Source organism: Parasteatoda tepidariorum, chromosome 2 (genome assembly GCF_982258835.1).
Source record: "Parasteatoda tepidariorum strain Cologne lab strain chromosome 2, Ptep-v5.0, whole genome shotgun sequence".
NCBI classification, from domain to species: Eukaryota; Metazoa; Arthropoda; class Arachnida; order Araneae; family Theridiidae; genus Parasteatoda; species Parasteatoda tepidariorum.
Window position 1 is genome coordinate 52,816,408 of NC_141756.1, and position 20,933 is coordinate 52,837,340.

The window sequence follows — 20,933 nt, forward strand, 5'->3', positions numbered from 1 at the left end:
GTTATTTTTTTCTTTTCCTTTCTTATAAATAAAACAAATACATATATAAACCAACTTTTTTTTTCCATAAACAAATTTTTTTAAAGCGAATAGAACTATGCAGATGAAGAAAAGATGGCAAGAAGTGTAAAACGACATCATTCCTAGATGACAAATGTCTTAAGTCACGTGATAGTGGTATTTTAGTTCTAATATGCAACAGATTTCAATCAATCTCATGTTCTCTTCTTTGAGAAGTCTTGTTGCACTTCTATTTTTTCTTCATGCTCGGTGTTTTATAATCCCCCGCCCCCACTGTTTCAGAAAGCTAATTTATAAGATTTTCAAAAGAAAAAAAAATACACAAAGCGAGACATTCCAGGATTTCAGTAGGAGTTGTTATGATTCACGTACGACCTCTTAGTAAATTAATTAGTTTTTCGTTTTAAATAGAAGCCCGTTGTGTGTTTTTTCTTTCAATTGCAGAAAAAAAAATTACGAAAGAAAAACCATGTCATGCACCTTGTTCAAGTCAAATTTAAAACCTTTGATATTCATAGGGACTATTTTTTCTGCATGTAATATTTACTTTAATTTTATAGAGTTTGAGAATACAAAAAAAAAGTATAATTGTAGTCAAGGAAAATAGTCAAAGAAAAATAAAAAAAAGTAAGGGACAAAAAGATCAATAAAAATAATCAAGTGAAAAAAAGGTATGTACATGTTTTATGTAAGTTTTTGTATCAGGCTTTGAGAAATAAAAATAGTATAAATGATTAAATGGAAGTATGCGGATCAACCAGGATTTGAACCTGGTTTTTTTCTTTCACAATGTACTGCAAGGTTGCTTACCACCATGACTGTTGAAATGCATGTCTATGGTTAGACATTTTTATAAGAAATACCTAAACACATAAATAATCAATTTTCTTAAAAAGAAAAATAATAAATTTAAAAAAAAAACAATCTCAGGATTGCAACAAATTAAAAAGCTTATTGTACAATATCGTTCTTTTTTCTCACAAAAAATATTATTTGAGTTACGGACATTTTTTGAAGTTAAATATAATTTCACTCAAAAAATCTTAAAATATACAGAATTTAAACGTTAATTTTAAGATATTAATTACATAAAATATGAATTCAAAAAATTCTTATTAAATATTTCTGTACTACTAATACATCTTTAATTTAGGTACTTCCAAAGTAGGAGAAAGAAATTTAAAAATAAAAGATCGAGAACGAATATACAACAATATTCATTCTTTACAGCGCAACAAATTTTGATTTTTAATTAATTTTAAAAGTTAGTCAATCAAAGGATAATTGCCATACTTTTTACCTCAACATAATAATATCGATAATTTTATATTGTTAGAGGTTTATGTGTCTAAAAATGACTTTAAGCATTAAAAAAAAAATCTAATCAGTCCAAACTCGTGCTGAGAGACCAGAATTTTACTATCGTGATATACCTATCATCAAAAATTTTAATATTTTACCATGATATTTTCTAATTTAACAACTTTATGAATTGGGGGATCATGGAGGTTAAGGTTCCACAATTTCGTGATAGTTGCATTGTCGTCACTGTTGAGCACGTACCACCTTTTCTTCATAGAAAAGCTTGTACCATCAATCTGAAGCTGAGTAAGATCGTCAAAAGGGTGGGAACGTGAGGTAAGTAATTTTAATTAAATTTTTTTTATCATCTTTATTTAATTTTCATAAGTTAAGTTATATTAGAGACCTATTCTATTCAGTATACTATCGTTCGCAACACGTAAAATACAACATCATCGCCCAATTAGAACCAAAGAAACATAGTGCATCGTATTTTAGATTCCCTATGGAATTTTTTGTTACAAAATACAAATACAATGCTGCAATCAAAAAGTTTTTGAAAATTAGTTTGGAATTATACATCTACCAGCGTTTAGAGATTTTTGATAATTATGTATATTTTTGCGTAATTTACATTCAGAGGTTTTCTTTAACGGCATCCAAATATATTTCCATCAGTTTAAAGTCATCAGTTATAAGTTTTTGAAAAGTAGTTTTCTTTAATATTTTATAACCGTCGTGGAAAAGCCGACCCAATTTCGGTTTTACGACTTGATCCCAATCCAGAAGACAAGGTAACTCCTAGATTAAGTATTGGGAGAAATTTGCCTTCGAGGAGGACTTTTTTATGGAACTAACCCTCATTTTTGTTACATGGAAAGGAAAACCACGAAAATCTACCACAGTTAGCCTGACGGAAAAGGGACTCTAACTCATTTTCCGTCTACCACTAAGGATATTTTACATCAGCAGTGTGTTTGGTGCGAACCGGGTGCGGAATTCGTATAGACCGACCATTGCTGGGATTCGAACCCGGTTCATATCATTGAAAGGCGAACTCTTTATCCCTTGAGCCACCACGGCTCTTGAAAAATAGTTTGGAATTATAGATCAGTCAGTTTTTGGATTTTTGAAAAACATCTTTATTTTTGAGCAATGTACTTTAACAGATCTTATTATAACGACATCCAAATAGATTTGCATCAATTTAAACAATAATACAAGTAAATCTAAGAAAAATCTAAAAGCACCATTACTTTATTGCTTTACATTTTTGAAGATAAGAAATTAAAAAAAAATCAAAAAGTTATCAAGCGCTATTTCTCTTAATCTAATAAAGCAATGCCTTTATCTTACACTTTTTTTTTGTCAGGTATTGTCATAGTTTAATATCAAAAGTTTGTTCTGAACAGAAAAACATAGAGGAAACTAAAATAAAAAGTTTAACCTAAAATCCTAAATGGTAACTTAAAAGGCCTCTTAGAACTGAATTTTACTTAGGATTTGAATTTTACCACTAGCCTTAATGACGGAATATAAAAATGAAACGAATCTCAGAAAGGGAAGAAATCGTGCAATTCCTAAACCTTCTCATAAAGAGGATGAAGATTTCATTTTGCAGAGCGACAGAAATATCGGAGATTTTATTTATTTGCTTATTTTGGCAGAGTTTCTAAACCTCTTTCCTCGCCAAGAGATGCTTCACCACTCATTAAACCTTGAGAATTTTTCCACAACAAACACGCAACCAACCATTATAGCTTCCAACTTCATCTATCCACGGCAAGATCTTATTCTAACGTTTCGCCAACTATTTGGTTACATCTCCTGAGGAATGATGAGAAAAAATTCCCAACTTCGTTCTTCGGGAATATTTTGTGCTTTTTATTATGTTTGTTTTTGAAGTCAATGAGGTGAACTCCGTATGGGGGTGTTGGAATAAAAATAAAAGAGGAAAAATAGGAATTAGAGAGGCGACAAACCGTGAGAGGGGATGGTTAATCGTCGGACTGGAAAACTTAACTTCCGGAGAGGTCCTAGTTCTCTGGTTACCGTTTAGTACGGTGGGTGGTGTATGCTAACAGCTGTTCAAAAAAAAAAAAAAAAAAAAACTAAATAGTTTTTTTGTTCGAAATAATCGTTGGCTTTAAATTACTTTTTCCGCTGGAATGTTTTGATTAATTGATCTTCAGCATAAATACTAAGAAATTCAAACCACTTGATGGTAAAAATGTTATTTTAATATTCGAATTTATGGTAAATATCTTATTTTCGTCAATGAAAGTTCGATGTTTACATTTTTTTTTAAAATAAATTGAAAGTTTTATTTTTGAAATAATGGATGGAGGATGAAGATGAATTTGTGGATGGAAAATAATATGGATGAAGTGTTTGATAGAAAAATTATCATTATAATAATAAATGGAAATTTTTGTGGTAAAATTGTAGTTTCAATATAAGGAAAGTCTGATGGTAAAGGTTCTTATTCTAATAAGTGAAAAGTTTGATGACAAAATTATTATTTTAATAAATCAGAAGTTTGATAGTAAAATTCTTATTTAAATGAGAGAAAATTTCTTGTTTCAATAGGTAAAGCTTATGGTAAAATTGTAAAACTAATCTGTAAACTGTTAGAAATGTTATTCTAAAATTACGGAAAAATAACAGGCAGCAGTCAGTGCATCCCATTAACCGTAAAGCTTAAGCTGAATAACAGCTTTTACCTTTACGGTTATGAAAACGTTATAACTAATATGGTTATAAAACTATGACTGAAAAACTACATGTTTTTTTAAACTATTTACAACTAGTATAGTTTTAAAACGGGAAAAAAAAATTAACTGGACAATGGAGTTACTCTTTTCATCATGTAATGGGCATTGGATAGCGCAGGACACAAATTGGAGAGTGCAAGACACTGAAAATGAAAGAAAATTAGGAAATATAGTGGTGTCAACACTAGGACTCGAACCCCCGTTCTGCCGACCATGAGATTGACAGGCTAGCCCGCTCGGCTATAATATGTGTGCACCGGCAACCAACTAAGTGGCTTATTTAGGTGGACTAAGTGGTTTCATTGAGTGCGATAAATTCTGTTTTTTTTTAACCGTATTAGATGAAAACAGTTAATAAATGTTTTTTTCTCACCTATTTAAATACTATCTTATTAACGGTTATTTGATGTTTGTTTGAATATGGTAAAATGACATTTAAATAAATTGTTATATAACCATCTTTTCCTAGAAATTTCTAACAGAGTAATGTGGGTATCATTTTCAGCTCAGTAAATTCTTCTTGCCATTCCTAACTTGGGTCAGAAAGTAAGGAAACTTTGAAATAAAACTAGAAAGCTACAAGACAATGTAAGTTTTTATCAAAAAGTCTCTTACTTGTTCACAAGCGGATCTACAGGAGCCATTTGCATGACTGCAACATCGGAGACCTAAAAAATAAAAAGAATATAATGAAACTCAAACTCATAACTTGTAAAATAATAATAATTAAAAAAATTAATAAACTTAATTTTAAAAATTGAATAATTTTTAAAAATTTTTTATAAAAATTTAATGTAGATATTTTTTAAAATTATCTAACTGAAATAACAGCCATTTTTTGGTTTTTGTTAGTTATAATTAATAAGAATGTAATGAATTTTTTTTTTTTTTTACCTGGACGCCAGGGTTTTTTGTAACTTGAATATTGTGGTCACAACGGTACCGTAAGAGTGTTAAAAATGAGAAATGTTAAAGTAATGATTTAACTTTAAACCATATATTTCATATTGCGTTTAGAAATGTATAAATGCAATTCTTTCCAGTGTGGAATTTTTTCCTATGTACCATTTTTTTTTACCAAATACCACGAGAAAAAATATATTTTGTAACAAATTAAATAATGAGAATTTTCAGATATAACTCTCATGAATTAAAAAGAATAAAATCTTGCAAAAAAAAAAAGAAACGATAAAATTATTATTATAATTTTCATAATTCATATTTACGAACGATCAAAACAAGTGTCGTACACACCCCTGTGCTTCGAACAGTAATTTATTTTGCCAAAGGATAAAAATCGTTTTGAAAACAAGATTTTTCTTCATCAGCATGCTAAGATATTACCATACAAAACAAATGCAGCCAATTTGTAAGGTATTTGGAAACTGATTTATTCCACTTTGGCATACAAATATTGCAAATGACTACTGCTAAATATGCTTTTAGATTCGCTCGAACATCAGAAGCAGCAAAATACAACTAAAATACCTCTCTTTTCGGGAAGCTAGCCAGGCGAGAAAATGGGTTTTTAAGAAGAACAAACATCACTTAAAAAAAGATCACAGCGTTCTACTGTCAGAGAATAATTGAATTCAAAACAGTCTTCCACATTGGTTATGTTAAGTAAGCAATTCATGGTCATTTTTATACCGTCATTGGAAACGGCATATTGCGTTTTTCTGGATGCCATTTTCTGTTTTCTTTTTTATAATGGAAAATATCATTTGAATTAGAATTGGTAATAGGGAAAAGACACGCTTTCCAATCGTTTTGTAGGATGTGTGCCATTGTATTCCAGTTATCTTATGGCAAGCTTATATACATATTCAATGTAAGAACTCCTTAAAGGTAAATAATGTTTTATACACACGTACATGAAATGATTGTCCTACTACGATAAATATTATTTCATATAAAGTTTGTACTAAAACGTTTGCTGGCAAATATTTATTTCAATGGGACAGAAAACAATCTCACGGCCTAGTGCGATTGTTTTCTTGTAGTGGCGTCCGTTCTTTTCGAACGAAATACAGATACATAATTTTGCTATCAAAATTTGGCATAAAAGCTTGTAGTGAAACCCCGCTCAGATCTTTACAGTCGAAATAAGGTTCTTATCCTTGCAACCACAATGCATTCTGATATATCTGTAATTTTTAAACATTTTTTCCATTTACAAACTGTAAATATCTATACTTCAGCGAGAAAAAAATTATAGCGTGATAAACTTAAAAAAATCATAAAAATAGAGATAGAAGCATTTATTACTGGTTAAATGGTTAAAAATCAAACAAAATATTAGAGATCTAAGATTCCGGTTGAAATTGCTTTCAATGATACTATATTTTAAAGGTGTCTTACACATTTATTTTTCACCCATTACTGAACCACACAAATGACAAAACAGAAGAAAAAATTTATTATAAACCAAATGATGAGTATATTCCAATATTACTGTCGTGATTATCAGGTACTTGACGCATAGAAAAGAAAGTATTGAAATCTTTTCCTCTGAAAATGTTGCCATCAATAATGTGTGAAATAGACAAGAAGCGCATTGAGGTACGATTGCTAGCTTTGTCATCTAAAAAGTAAACGAATAATAGTTATTTACTATATGCGCCTGAACATTGTTTTCATGCTTCTTCAAGTCAAAGCTTCCTGATCAACGAAAGGCTTAGGCTTAAATTTATAGGTTCCTGGCAGAAGGGGTAACTGAAGCTAAGGATGAAGTTAAATGACTTCGCATTATCTGGTGTATGGCCAAAGCTTTAAGAGGACACCATAGAGTTGACTCTATGTAGCACTGTATCTATGGAGGACACCGCATCTATGGAGCAACTTTTTTTTTTCTTTCCTCCAAGCCCTGAGCATGTGCCTAGGTTATGAAAACCCTTAACCATATACCCAGGACTTGGAGCAACTCTATGGAGGACACCGTATGGCGAGAGAAACTTTTCATCGCAAATTCTGCTTCACCTCCATAACCAATTGAAAATCCTAGAGTGGGCCATGAAGTTTCAGTTACTAAAAAAAATAATTTAAAAATATCAAAATGCAAACAAATTATTGGAAGAGAACTTCCCTATTAAGTAATCCTAAGTTATCCTCTCATAATTTGTTTTCATTTTGATATTTTGAAAATTTATTTTTTCACTATTTGAAACTTCATGGCTTACTCTAGGTCTGCCTGAGCTCACTTTTTCATACTCTAAATTTTAAATTACTTATGGAGATGAAATAGAATTTGGAGTGATAAGTTTTTCCCGTTGTATAACGCCCTCTTAAAACAAACCATCTCATGTCAGTAGCGGCCACATTTTTCGAAGGAAAGTTATAAAAAGGAATAATTGTATTTTCTATTAAAAATTTTATGACTTAAATAACACCCGTAATTTTTCTCACACAAATTGCAGAATTTTTGCAATATGATAAGTACATAGAAAAGTACTCAGTAAAGTTAACACATTAATATTTACACGAGAAGTTTTTTTTTAAAAAAATCTGATGAATCATTATCGAGGTCAGTCTTAGCAAAGGTGGGATTAAAAGCATCAACACCAGTTTAATTGTCAAGATGAAATGTTGAGCTTCTTTAATATTTTGGCGCCACATTGTACAAAACAAATCATACTTGAATAACTGATACAATCATACAATTTTTACATTCTCTTAAAAAATTTAAACGCTCAAGGTAGTATTTTACGAAAAAGGAAATAATTTATAATTGTAAAAATAGCAATCAGTTCTAAATCATTGCAAAAATATACAAACTATCTAAACAAAAGTGCTTTCATTCTTAAAATTTTACCAGATGTTATTCAAAATACAGTTTTCCTGAGAAACTAGCTAAAAGGTTAATAAAATATTTACCCAAACGTCAATATTTTAAAGGGTAAAAAAAATATCATAAATGTCTGTTAGACGTTTCTGCTTTGAAAAGGAATGTTTAAGTTCAGGCTGTAGCTGAAAATATCACGGTTCATCAGTTCATTAGTTACGTGATGATGAAAACGGAAATTTTTCCCTATTTTTCCCTCCTACCGTAAACCGAAATACATAAACATTCGCAATTTGATACCGATGAAAACATAATTAATTGTTAGGTGATGAAATCAACCCGATCTCAGCGTTGAAAGCGTTAACCAATTTGTGTTGTCATCAATTGGAGTTATCTTATCTGAAGCAAATTTTTTCCACATGAGCTATCAGTCTTTCAATTAAAGATAGAAATGAATTGTCTTATTTATTTAGTGGCTATGAACTTCCACAGTTGTTTAGAAATGAATGAAATATAGTTAACACCTCTTATAAACAACATTGAGACTATCTAACAACCCTTCAACTCATTTTCCTCAATTGCTATTTTTTTTTTTTTTTTTGTATAAGAAAACCAACACTTTTTTTATTTAACTTTTTTTGTTGTTGCAAATTTAAAGAAATTTTACAATCGAATATATCAGGGTGATTTCTTTTTCCAATTTTAAAAACATAATGAACTTGTATACACTGGTATAAGAAATTAAGAGAATTTGCAGAGTTGGTCGATTATCTCGACCGATTTTAATGAAATTTGATATGTACATACATTGATACAATCCAAAATGAATAGCCATTCAACAATTGTAATACACGCGCTGATCACACGTAACACTTGTTGGAGTCGGAAAGTATGAAACAGCCGTTGAAGAATAAACAAAAAAAGAAAAAAAAGCGGTAAATAATTAGTATGGTCCCCTATTACAGATATACAAGCCTTGAAGCGTGATTTCATACTTGAAATAAGGCAATTTATCAATTCCTGTGGCAATTGGCCTGTGGCAATTTCATACGTTCCGACTTCAATACGTGTTACGCACGATCATACGTGTGTATTACAATTGTTGAATGGTTAATTGTTTTGTATTGTATCAATGTATATACTTATCAAATTTCACTAAAATCGGTCGAGTAGTTCAGGAAATAATCGGCCAAGTTTGAAAATTCTCTTAATTTTTTACACCAGTGAAAGTGCTGTCCGATGTTACTGACTCAATACTGTTACTGACAATTTTAAGACTGGTTATTTTCCAGTTATGCTATAAAAATTTCCCAGTTTCTTTTTGTAAAAAGATGCACCTTTTCTTGACTATTCCCTGCTTTTTAGAGTTAAAATAAAATTCCCTAACAATTCCAGGTTTTCTTTGTCCTCCCTGACCCGTAAGAGACCCGTAATATAACCATGCTTTTAAGTTCTAGAAAATGAACCTCATGAACAATAAATAGATTAATGTATGAAACGTTTTTATTCTTATTTTAATAAAAAGGACTTATAGGTAAAATTTTTACATTTTTGCATTAAAATAAATTTAATATATTTACTTAGCAGTTCATATTAAGCATAATATTCCTTATACATTACATAGAAAACGTGAAATAAGTGATGTCGTTTATCAATGTAATCAGGTCCACCTACAATCCACCTGTGCTTTTTAGCACAGCTAAGAGGAAAGTAAATTTAAATCAAATTTACAAAACAAAGAATTCCAAAACAAAGAAGTTACTTTGCACAACACTATATGTAAATTATTCAATGGTTTATATGAAACGAAAAGTGGTTTATATGAACGATATTTTCTCAAAAAGCGTGGAAGCGGCTGGCCGGATAATTGTATTTGCTACGAGTAGAATTTTTTTTTTTTGGACTACGGAAATTGCGTAGTAATTGAGTGATACGTAATAGTGTACAGTTTAGTTTAATTTGGACAATAATATAAATTTCTGAATATTATCTTGAGAAACTTTTGAATTTTCCTAAGTATGAAATTTGTTGTATGTGAGAAAAATAAGTTTTATAAGATATTTGAAACAACAATAAAAACTTTCCATCCCTCCCTTTCATAGATGGAGGGATGGGATACGTTTTTACAAGTTAATAATTCCTTTTCTATTATGCAAACGTATTATAATTATTTTAAATAATTTCTATTAATTATATTCCTATACTGACCATTTTTTTTTCACTTTCCGAATATGATTTTTCCATATTTTAGTAAGATGTTTGTACAACTTTTGCACAATTATCATGAATTATCTTTGACTTTATCCGAAGGGGAGTTTCCCACGTGGTAGTAAAATCTATTCACGCTTTCGTTCAGTTATCATAAATTTATGCTTATTTAAATTTTACTTCTAAGTAATGTTGGACAAAAATAATTTTAAATTAAATTTAAAAGTCAAAAACTGAAATAAAAAGCATAAACTTTTTCTATCACTACAAATAAATGATTAAAAAATAAATTTGTCAGCTGTGCCCCAAGCGTCTCTCCCCCACTATTTTTTTAAGATGCGTGAAAAATGTTTTCGTTTAACATTAGTTGTGATTAGTAATCTGACTTTTTAATACGCATGTCTTCATTATTTATTACTAAATCAAAACATGAGGAAAAGTAATTCTGCCAAATGCTGCTTATCAAAAAATTATTCAGAATATTTAAAGATAAAAAATCATGCGAGAAAAAAAATTCTGCCCAATGCTGCTAATTAAAAATATTCAGGAAATTTAAATTTAAAAAACAACTTATTAGGAAAAGAAATTCTGCCCCCTAATACTTATCAAAAAATATTCAGAAAATTTAAAAATTAAATACCATATGAGGAAAAAAAATTCTGCCCAATCTGAGGAGAAGGAATTCTGCTCAATGTTGCTTATTAAAAAATTATTCAGAAAATTTAGGAATAAAAAACCATACGAGGAAAAAGAATTATTCCCAATATTAGGAAAAAGGAGTCCTGTCCAATGCTGCTGATAAAAAAAAAAAATTCCAAAAATCTAAAAATAAAAGATCATATGCGAAAAATGAAATTCTGCCCAATATGAGGAAAATGAATTCTGCCCCCCAATGCTACTAGTTAAAAAATTATTCAGATAATTTAACAAAAAAAACCATATAAGAAAAAGGAATTCTGCCCCAATGCTGTCTATTAAAAAATTAACCAGGAAATCTAAAAATAAAAAAACCAAAAGAATTATTTATATAATATAATCTTTTGTTGTATATAAAATAATTATGTTAAAACATCTCAAACATTCCCATTAATCAATACCTTTTTTTATAAATTTATAAAGAGAGTTATAAAAGATAAAGAAGAGCAAGAACACACGGAGAACAACGAAACCTTCAGCTTAAAATTTGAATTTCGCGCTCTTTTCTTTATTATGATAAAGGGGGCGTGGTCAAAGCTTTGTTTAGTAGCAAAGGTAGCATGCAAACGAATTGGGTAGGGGAAAGCATTGACAGTTAAGAAGTTTTTAGTTGAGAGAGCTGCGCTGGAATCTTACTCTCGAACTCCAGGATCTCTCAACCAGCAGTGCGGACTGCGGAAGACTGCGTGGTGTGAGTTCGAGCGGGTATTTTGAAATTGACTGGTATTATGAATTCTATATCAAACATGTTGAAAGTGAGAGAAAAGTAAACAAAAAATTAAATGCTTAAAGGTTTTTAAATTTGTTTAGTTTATTACCAGCATCAAACCAATTCTGAGCTCACGACTATTAATGCTCAACTCCGCAGTCTTGTAATTTTGAATCCAACCCAGAAAACACCGAATTTCCTAGATTGGACATTGGGATAAACTAACCTTGGTGGAAGACTTTTTGATAGAACTAACCCGTATTTGCGTTACGTGGAGAAGAAAATCACGGAAACCTCCCACGATTAGTCCTGTCGGCAAGGGATTCTAACCCAGAATTTCTCTACCGATGAGGATATTTAACATCAGCACTGCGGTCGATGCGTGCCGGAAGTAGAATTTGAATCAACCAGTCTCGAACCTGGGTCATCTCATTGGTAGGCGAACGCTCTATCCCCTGAGCCCCCACGACTCTATTTTTCAAGCATTGACATTTTTTTAAGATATGAAAAAATAGTGCATTGTATATGTAATTTAGTTAAAGAAGAGATTTTATGCGAAATCGGCAGAGGCACAAAATTTTAAAATTCATTTGAGAATAACGGTGCCGTTCAACCTTAAAACCGTAATACGGTCATCGTTTTAAAGCTTTTATTTTTGAGAGAAATGCAAATTTAAAAAAACATAACTACATTAATAAGAAAAGATAAGCTGAGATTGAAATGTAAATAATTCCTCGATCCCAAATAAAAAAATTATGAATTTAAATTCGTGGATCCCACTAACATAGTTTGTTAATGACTATACATCCGACAATAACGCCCATAATCTTGCCAACATTGATAGTACCTACGTTGAAAACCTATGCTCTAGTTCGATATAATTATTTATAGTAGGAAAATAAAATTTTTATAACTACATTCAGGGTCTTCCAGATGTAAAGTGACAACGTTTTATTTTCATTTGACACAACAGATTAAAAGCAATATTCATATGCAGCGAATGTGAGACAAAAACTTTCACCTTCATATCTTGTTATTTTGATTCTCACTCAAAAGACAAGGGTAATCCTAAATAAAACATTAAGGCAAACCAGCTTTATTAAGGAACGATTTGAGTATAAATAATCCATAATGCTCCACTTGTAGAAAAAACATCATTTAGTTAGTTTGACGACAATGAAGCTTTAACCTATAATCCGTATAAATCGGGCAGTTTTTTTTCTTCTTTTATTTCAAACTTTGCTATTTACGTGCAATATAAAAAATTCAGTATCAAATTACAGTAAGTACGGTATGTCACGGAACAAAAACTCTGATACACTGTAATTTTTACATTAATAATTAACGTCAAATCACTGAATTAGCTCTAATTAAATAAATATTACTGTAAAAATTATGGTAAAGATTGATTTTACGGGTGATGTATCCAAAGTGCCGGTACTTTATACCGTGATTGCATCCAGGATTACGAGCTAACGAATCCGGAATTTTATACAGCGTTTAAAGAAAACATCACACGGTTAGCTTGACGGCTATTAGACTCTAACTCATAATTGGTTTATCAATCGTGATGTTCTTTTTCCTTTTTTGAGAGCTCTGTCGCTTACGTGAGCAGGCAGAGAAGTGTGCTATCGATCACAGACGGGATATAGATTTGTATCAATCTTAAATAAAAGCCTAACATTTTGTTTAAAGTAATAGCTAGAGTAAGACTTTACAACCTTAAGCTGTTATAGGAGAACAGGGTCTCTAACCCACTAACGGTTTAAAGCCCATCGAGCTTTAGATCTCAGATCAACTTGGTTGGGAACATTACCACCATCACTTCGATGATCCCGAAATTGCAGAGCATTAAGTAGATAAGTTACTAAATTAAGTTTAAGTAGATGAATTACTGCTGAAGTGATTTTTAATTGTTAAGAGTGATTATTTTTAATGAATTTCACATAACTGAATCAAATAATATATCCGGAAAGTACATATAATTAAAGAATATTTTTAAATTGAAATGCATACATAACATATACAGAAAAAAAGTAAGAAGAAAAAAAATCCTAATATTTGCAAAAAGAAAATGAACTGCAATATTTTTCAGCAGAAAACAAACATACGCTAAAAAAATATTCTTGAAACTAACAATAAATCGTGATCAAGTCAAGCTTCCGTGTGAGGTGGCAGCTCCATTTCCATTTTTTCAGACTGGAATTACAGATAAGGTTCCTCAGCCTCCCCCAAAAGGAGCTTGCTTATCACCCGTTTGGAGTCAAATCAGTAAACCAATAGGAAGATAAAACGGTGCTATCGTTCAATGTCAACCTATAACCGTAGACAGGGTGACAAACAAAGTCCCCTAGACAGGAAAAATGTATGGTCCTCAAACCAAATTTTTTTCCTTAAAGATTGTTTACATAAAATAGAGAAAGAAAAAAATATGGATCGAATATTCTACTTGTTCATTTCCTTTATTAAGAGAACAGGATATTCACTGCCCTGACTCAAGTTAATTTACTGAATATCAGAGAAGACATACAATGATTGATGCTTTTCAAATGAAATTGAGAAATGATCATTGCTTAATGATTGTTAAATAATAGTAATGATTGTTGCTTAAATGCAATTTTTAAAAAAAAGCTTTTTTCCCCATTGGGTTATGGATAGTATAATGAATGATGCATCACTCTTAATTTTTATTTCAAATTTATTGCAAAGATGCTAGCTTATGTGGTCAACATATGACAGAATATAAAAAATGGACGTTAAAGGAAAATTTTTCAACCAAACCAGTAACAGTTATCATAAGCGTAAACAAGTTTCTTTGAATTTTGAAAGAGTGATCACAATAATGAGTTTTCATTCTATATGAGAAAAAAAAATCGTACATATATGCATGTTGTCATCAGCAGTGTGTCCCCTTAGCGCAGCGCTGGTGCCTAGAAACTCAAAGTAACGATCTGACAAGGGACCAAAAATCTAGATTTTTTAAAGCAAGGAATATTTTTATGAGTATGGAAATCAATCGCATATTTTTTAAAGCAAAGAATATTTTTATAAGTACTATTTAAATCAATCGCATATTATGAAAGCATTATGTATAGGCATAAGAAACTGCTTTTGATTTAGAATTCATACTTTTCCTGTTTTCTGCGTCAGCGTTCCTCTCACAAAAATTTAAAAATAAAAAATAAAATAAAAATAAAAAAAAAAAAAAAAAATAGGGAAAAAAACTGATAATTTATGTATACTTAATAAGAGCTTTAAGTGTATCAAAAATAGACTTTGTCTTGGAAAATAATTGTTTTATAAGCAATTCATTTCATTTTAACGAATAATTGATACGAAAATTCTAGTTCTACTAGCAACAGACTTCAAATCTACTAAATTTCAATACTTATATGTTTTTTTCTACAATGTAAATGCATTATAATACCTATCAACATTTTCAGTTAATTTTTTACATTTTTTTGAGGGAAAAAAAACTGTTATAAAATTTTTTTAAAATTTTCTTTTATTCATTAATCTAAAAAAGCTTTGCATACATTTGCTGCCATATATTCATATACTTCTATTACAAATAGAACAAATTTAATTTTAATGAATACTTTCAAAAAAGGGCTGAATCATTTACAGATTTCATATCGCTCTCATCAGGAAAATGGTAAAACAATCCCCGATTTAATCCTTTTTATAAAAAAATATATTGTTGAAAGTCTGGACGAAAATAACCAAAAATTATTTGTTTATCATAGAAGTATTGAAACTTTCAAAATAAAGATACACCAGGAAAAATATATATTTGTCAAATACAAACACAAAATATTGCTTGTTTTAATGATTTTTTTTATTAGTTATAAAGGAAGCGAAGATTTTACAACTGAAACTTTCTTTGGTTATTTTTATATTTTTAGTATATCACGCAGGTTTCATAAAAGGGTATCGATTTGCGAACAATCCGGAAATACATTAAATGATCGATTGGCGTATGAGTATTATTAACATACGTTAGAAGAGAATATTTGATTATTATTATTTAATAATAATTAATTTTTATTGCAAAAATTTTAAATGATATGTAGATTTGATTTTAATTGAAATGTATGTATAAGGTTTTGTCTGAAATATACATTAAGGAAGCACATTAAAAAATTTTCTCTGAAACATCTGATAAATAAAAATATTAAAAATAAGTTACTCTTGTTTGGAATACAAAACCTCATACAAAACGAATGCAAAATCTCATACTTAAAATGCAAAGTAATGATTAAAATATAAAAATTAACAATAATTGAAATTTCCTCTATTGCTTAACATGAATCATTTTAGTAATATTAAATTTGACAAGCTTAAGTTTATATTTTCCTTCCTATAAATATTTTTTAAAGATGATTGAAAATAAAGAGACAAATTCATTTATGCTAAGGATAAAATAATAAATAAAACAGAAAAGAAAATCCCAGAAAAACTAACGGAATAATAAACATAAATAACATTTTATAAAATTCACATAAAATGTCAGTTCATAGATAAATACTCAATGCGTTCGCAGTATTCAAAATTTCATCATATTGATTTATTTAAAAAAGACGTTCTTTAAAATAGTAAGCGAAAACATCGATATCTTTAACAAAATATTACTTACTTCCAACTATGTCATAATTTGTTTAAAACCTTTTTTAACAGGTGAAAAATGCATGGATTTAAAAAAATTTCTCTTGGAAAAAATTAGACTGATTTAGCAATATTTTTTTACTGTAATGCTTATACTTAGTGTTTAAATAATTAAGGAAAAGTAATCGTTTAACTCCTCGTTTATTATTTTAAATTTGGGTTGAAAACTGAAAAGGCGCATTTTTTGCTGCATTCATTTTCATAAACACATATTTCAGGCAGTGTCCATTTTCAGATACTTGCATTTTGAGCTGTCTATTTTCGTAAATACGCATTTCGAGTGTTGGCCAGATTTAAAAACTCTCCGACGATTTTATACTGTTAAACCACTTCTAAATTCCAATAACTGTATTGTGTATTTATTCGTACATAAATAATAATCTTTTTAACACTTGTTTACTGACTCAAAATATAAAGAAGAATAGTATTATAAGAGAAAAGTGAAAAATATGAGAAGTTTCATATTAACTTCAAATTAATATTTTAATAATAAATCAAACATTTATAGTTCGAGCTCAATGGCCAGAATCAGCCAATCAGTCAGAATCAGTCCTGCTAAATTTTTAAAGCGAGTCAGCGTTTTAAAATTTAAATTTATATAACATTGCAGAAATGAAGTAAATCGCCGCTTAATGTTTTTTTATCTCCTTTTTTTGTATTGTTATCTTACAGGGACTCCTTTCCCAAGTGCTTCCAAAAAATACATCCTAAACGCATAAAAATTATTTTTTCGGTATAAATTATTATGCGTTCATTCCTTTTAAATATTTCCAATGAAAGCAGGTATTAACCGTTGAAAACACACACTATTCTTCATTTGCTACGTTAAGAAGAAAAATCAATGCTTCATTACTTCATTAAATTACTATAAACATTTTAGTAAATTATAAGAATATTTTTTTTCTTGGTATCGCATTTTATGTTTTAGCAGTTTTGGCATTTTGTATTGCTTCACTATATTTTAAGGAATTTGTTACATGTCCAAGTAAAATAAAAAGTTACAAAGCTGGGTTTTTTTTAAAGTTACTTTTGCTTACTTCTTTATACGCTTATTTATTTATTTTGGCATTTTCCATTGTGATTTTAAAGTTGACAGAATTTACGACTTTTTTAAATGTAATAAAAAGTTCTAAAACAGCATTTATTGTGGAAAGTTCAAAAGTTCTTAATATTTCATTTTATACATTTTAGTAATTTCTTAGAACCTCTCTTTTGATCTTTTCATAACTTTTTTGGGAATTTAAATAAATTTTTAAATATTGCAATATTTCCGATCTTTTTAAATGAATCAAGAAGTTTTAAGACTGGTTTCTTTTTCTTTTGTATTTTCTAGAAATCTCATTTTATATATCAATAAATTTTTAGCATTCCGCTTTTTGTCTCTAAATTTTACGGAATTTTGAAAGTTTCCAAAAGAGTTTTTTTTATTCTTTTTCAATTTTTCAAGTATATTTTATAATATTTAATGCTACTGCACAAGTCTTCTTTGAAAACTATTACTTGCAACATTTGTTTTAACCTTTCAATTTACTAATTTGTGCAAAATATTATTGATTTAAATTTGTAAGCTGCATTCCATTATCATATCAAGTGCAAAGACCTCTCTTTCAAAAGTCAGATTAGTCTTTTGACTTAATACTATTTTGTCAATCTTATCTTCTATAAGTTATCGTTACTTTAGAATGTTCTTTGATTTCCTAGCATGGAGTAAAAAACAAAATTAAAAAACTTCTAAACATCTCACTACTTTCTAAGACATGTTATATACAAGCTCACACACAATATGAAAGCGTATCTGAAGATACCTAAATAAGTTATATGTTTGTTTTTTATGAAAACCATATGATTCACTTTGAAAATGTATAAAAAGAAAAACAATGTGTTCATAGACTTCATAGGTAATAAATTATAGGTTTATAAATTCCTTACTTATTTATACGCCAGAGATCATTTTAGGAAAAATTTGGGATGGTTAACAGATTTTTCTACAAAAATTGTTATCCTTATAACAGTGCTTCACATAAAATTTTATTGCGAAACGGACCTTTCTGAAATCTGAGTCAAGGACGTCTTTATTTCATATTTTTAAAACTAAAACTCTTTGAAAGAAATTTCTTGTATTTTTCCCCCAAGAAAACAGAGCTTAATGGCCGTTATTCATAAAACTATGATTAATTTTTTTTACAATTTCTCAAAAACGGAACTTTTTCAAGATGCTAAGAATAACCCTTTCAAACTGATTCGCTTATTCAAAATATATACAAGTGAACTTAGTTGTTTATCTGTTTTCTTTTTCCTTATTATAGTCATTCACTCACTTATTCATTCCCTATAGCAATAACTAACATCATGCAAACATAGCATGATATAAAATAAATAAAAAAGCGAAAGATTGTCATAATAAAGTAAAATAATAAATAACGTTTACCCAAGCGAACTGCTCAAACGTAATTATATCATTAATTATATTATTATTATTATTATTATGAGCGCAATCTGTATAATTGATGGAATTATTCAGAATGCTCGTGATAAACCTTTCAAGTGCCCCATAAAAAGAAACCTTAAATAAATATTATCTGAATAAAAACCTTATTACCAAAAAATGAGTTCTCCGCAATTTTAAACCCTTTGATAAAAATTCAGTAACAAACATCCCAAAATGGGATATGCTCAAAGTGCTTGATTTTCTTCATTAATCTGAATTTTTATGATAACTTTACTTAAACGTTGAAAACTTTATCTATTTAAATATGCTTTTACGCTGTTAAAAGTTTAAAAAAATTTATTTGTAATTTGTAAAAAATAAATATTTAATTTATTTGCTGAAAATGGTATTATCAAATTACTTTAAATAAACTTCTTAACTACACACAAATTTATTCTCACTTATGAATCGTAAAAATAATCATAAATTAATTTAAACCTATAATCTAAGGATTGTTTACATTTTTTAGACGGGAGCCAACCTCAAACGGCGAAGTTTCTTAAGGAGTGGAATTTAAACTTTTAAAAAAAAAGTATCAAGGTAGCATATGTTTTTAAGCAACGGAGCAGCAGAAATTAATTACTTGAGGGATTTTATTAGCCTAAAACTTCTTAAATATATTTGCTGTTTTTAGTCCTTCGGGGCTTTTGCTTCTCATAAATGAAATTTCTCAGACTTTTCTTCATTACAAAAAACTTGTATGATTTTTTTTTTTTTTTACTTGATAGTTTTAAAGGTTTTCGCCTTTTTCTTCTTTTTAAAAGTTAAATTTGTTTTTGAGAGAGAGAGGGTGGTATTATTATTATTATGCGAACAATCTGTAATCGTACTAATTAATCTGAATATTGCGTAATTTTAGTTTAATTACGTAATTTTCAGTTTTAATTTTTTAGAAAGTTTTAGTATTTGTCTTATTTATCAATTTGAGTAAAAGGCATAGCTATATTTTGACAGTGCTCAAATGCAATATGAAACGTCAAAAAACATTATCATTTCTTTCTTTTTTTAATATTGAAAATAGTGCGAGAAGCAGTTAAGAGTAGAAACAATTTTTACAATAATTTCTTTTCAATTGATTTTTTTTAAATCGCGGATTTTAAATTTTTTGCTCATTTTCTAAATGTTAGTTATTTTTTTATAGTTAAAACGATTTAACAACTCATAAATATGTTTCATTTCAAATTCACTCATAATTTCGGAAAATATTTTTCGAAAAATTAAAATTTCATTTATCACAAATGTTAAAATGAAAAAAGTATATATATTGTTAAATTATTCTAATTTGGTCAAGAATAATTTCTATAAAAAAAATTTTTAAGCAAATGCATTTTTTACCTGTTGAAAATGTTTTAAACAAATTATGACATAATTTTGGAAGTAAGTAAAATCTTATAAAAAATTTAAAGATATTTAAAATTCAATTTTAAAGGCAATAAATAATTCTAGCTCAACTATAAAAAAATTCAATTACTAATAAAATATTTTTTTACAAAAATAAGAGATCATCGCTTAATTTAAAAGTTATTTTTTTAATGTAAGTTTTTGTTTCAAGCTTATAAAATAATAATAACGGTGTAAAAAAGCATTTAAAATAAAATTTTAAAAACTATTATTTTAGCTAAGCTCATAAGAACATTGACATCCAACAAAAATAGCAGATCTCTTAATTCAATAAGTTATTTTTTCATTGTTCAAAAATTCGAAAGAATAAATAAATTAATTGACGGAGAGGCACTCACTCGCCGCGTGCGCCATCCACGAAATGTCCAGCAATCCAATGACAATAATAGCGGTCAAGATGCGATGACCATAACAAGTAGAGTGCCAACTCTTCTCCCTCATTGCAGGAATAGAAAGAAGAAAAACTGTAATCAGCTCATTTTCATCGCATCTTTCCAGAAGTCAGCATAGAACGGCATGTGTTTCAGAAACCATACATGCTCTCACTTTTACTAGAGAGACTCGTAGAAATTTTTGTTTTTATTTTTTCGCTTTTCTCTTTACGAAGAGGTTGCCGTAATTCTGCGAAATCGCATGCGGAATGAGTTTTTCTCTTGAATTCGCCAATGTGATGATCGTGTGTCGCCAAATGAGGCGGTGATAGCCTCTTTCATTATTTTGTTGTTATAAGAATCTTTTCTAAATTTTTTTGTGTATGTTTTGAAGTAATTATTCCTTTTAATCCATGTAACAAGGCTTTATTTTATTTAAATATATACATTATCTGTAAAAACCATTTTGAATATTAGTTGCAGTAGTACTAACAATAACTTCTATACTGACAATAAT

The 20,933-nt window shown here is 28.9% G+C and overlaps 1 protein-coding gene across 1 annotated transcript in view; it reads right to left on the reverse strand.

Annotated features, from left to right (window-relative positions):
- LOC107453496 (reversion-inducing cysteine-rich protein with Kazal motifs) overlaps positions 1-20,667 on the reverse strand; it is an 84,075-nt gene extending 63,408 nt beyond the window's left edge. Inside the window, exons 1-2 of the mRNA XM_043038986.3 lie at positions 20,384-20,667; positions 4,713-4,765 (exon numbers count right to left, since the gene is read on the reverse strand). Coding sequence (XP_042894920.2) covers positions 4,713-4,765; positions 20,384-20,486 — 156 coding nt within the window. The 5' untranslated portion in view covers positions 20,487-20,667. The remainder of the gene's footprint in view (positions 1-4,712; positions 4,766-20,383) is intronic.
- Positions 20,668-20,933: the final 266 nt, after the last annotated feature.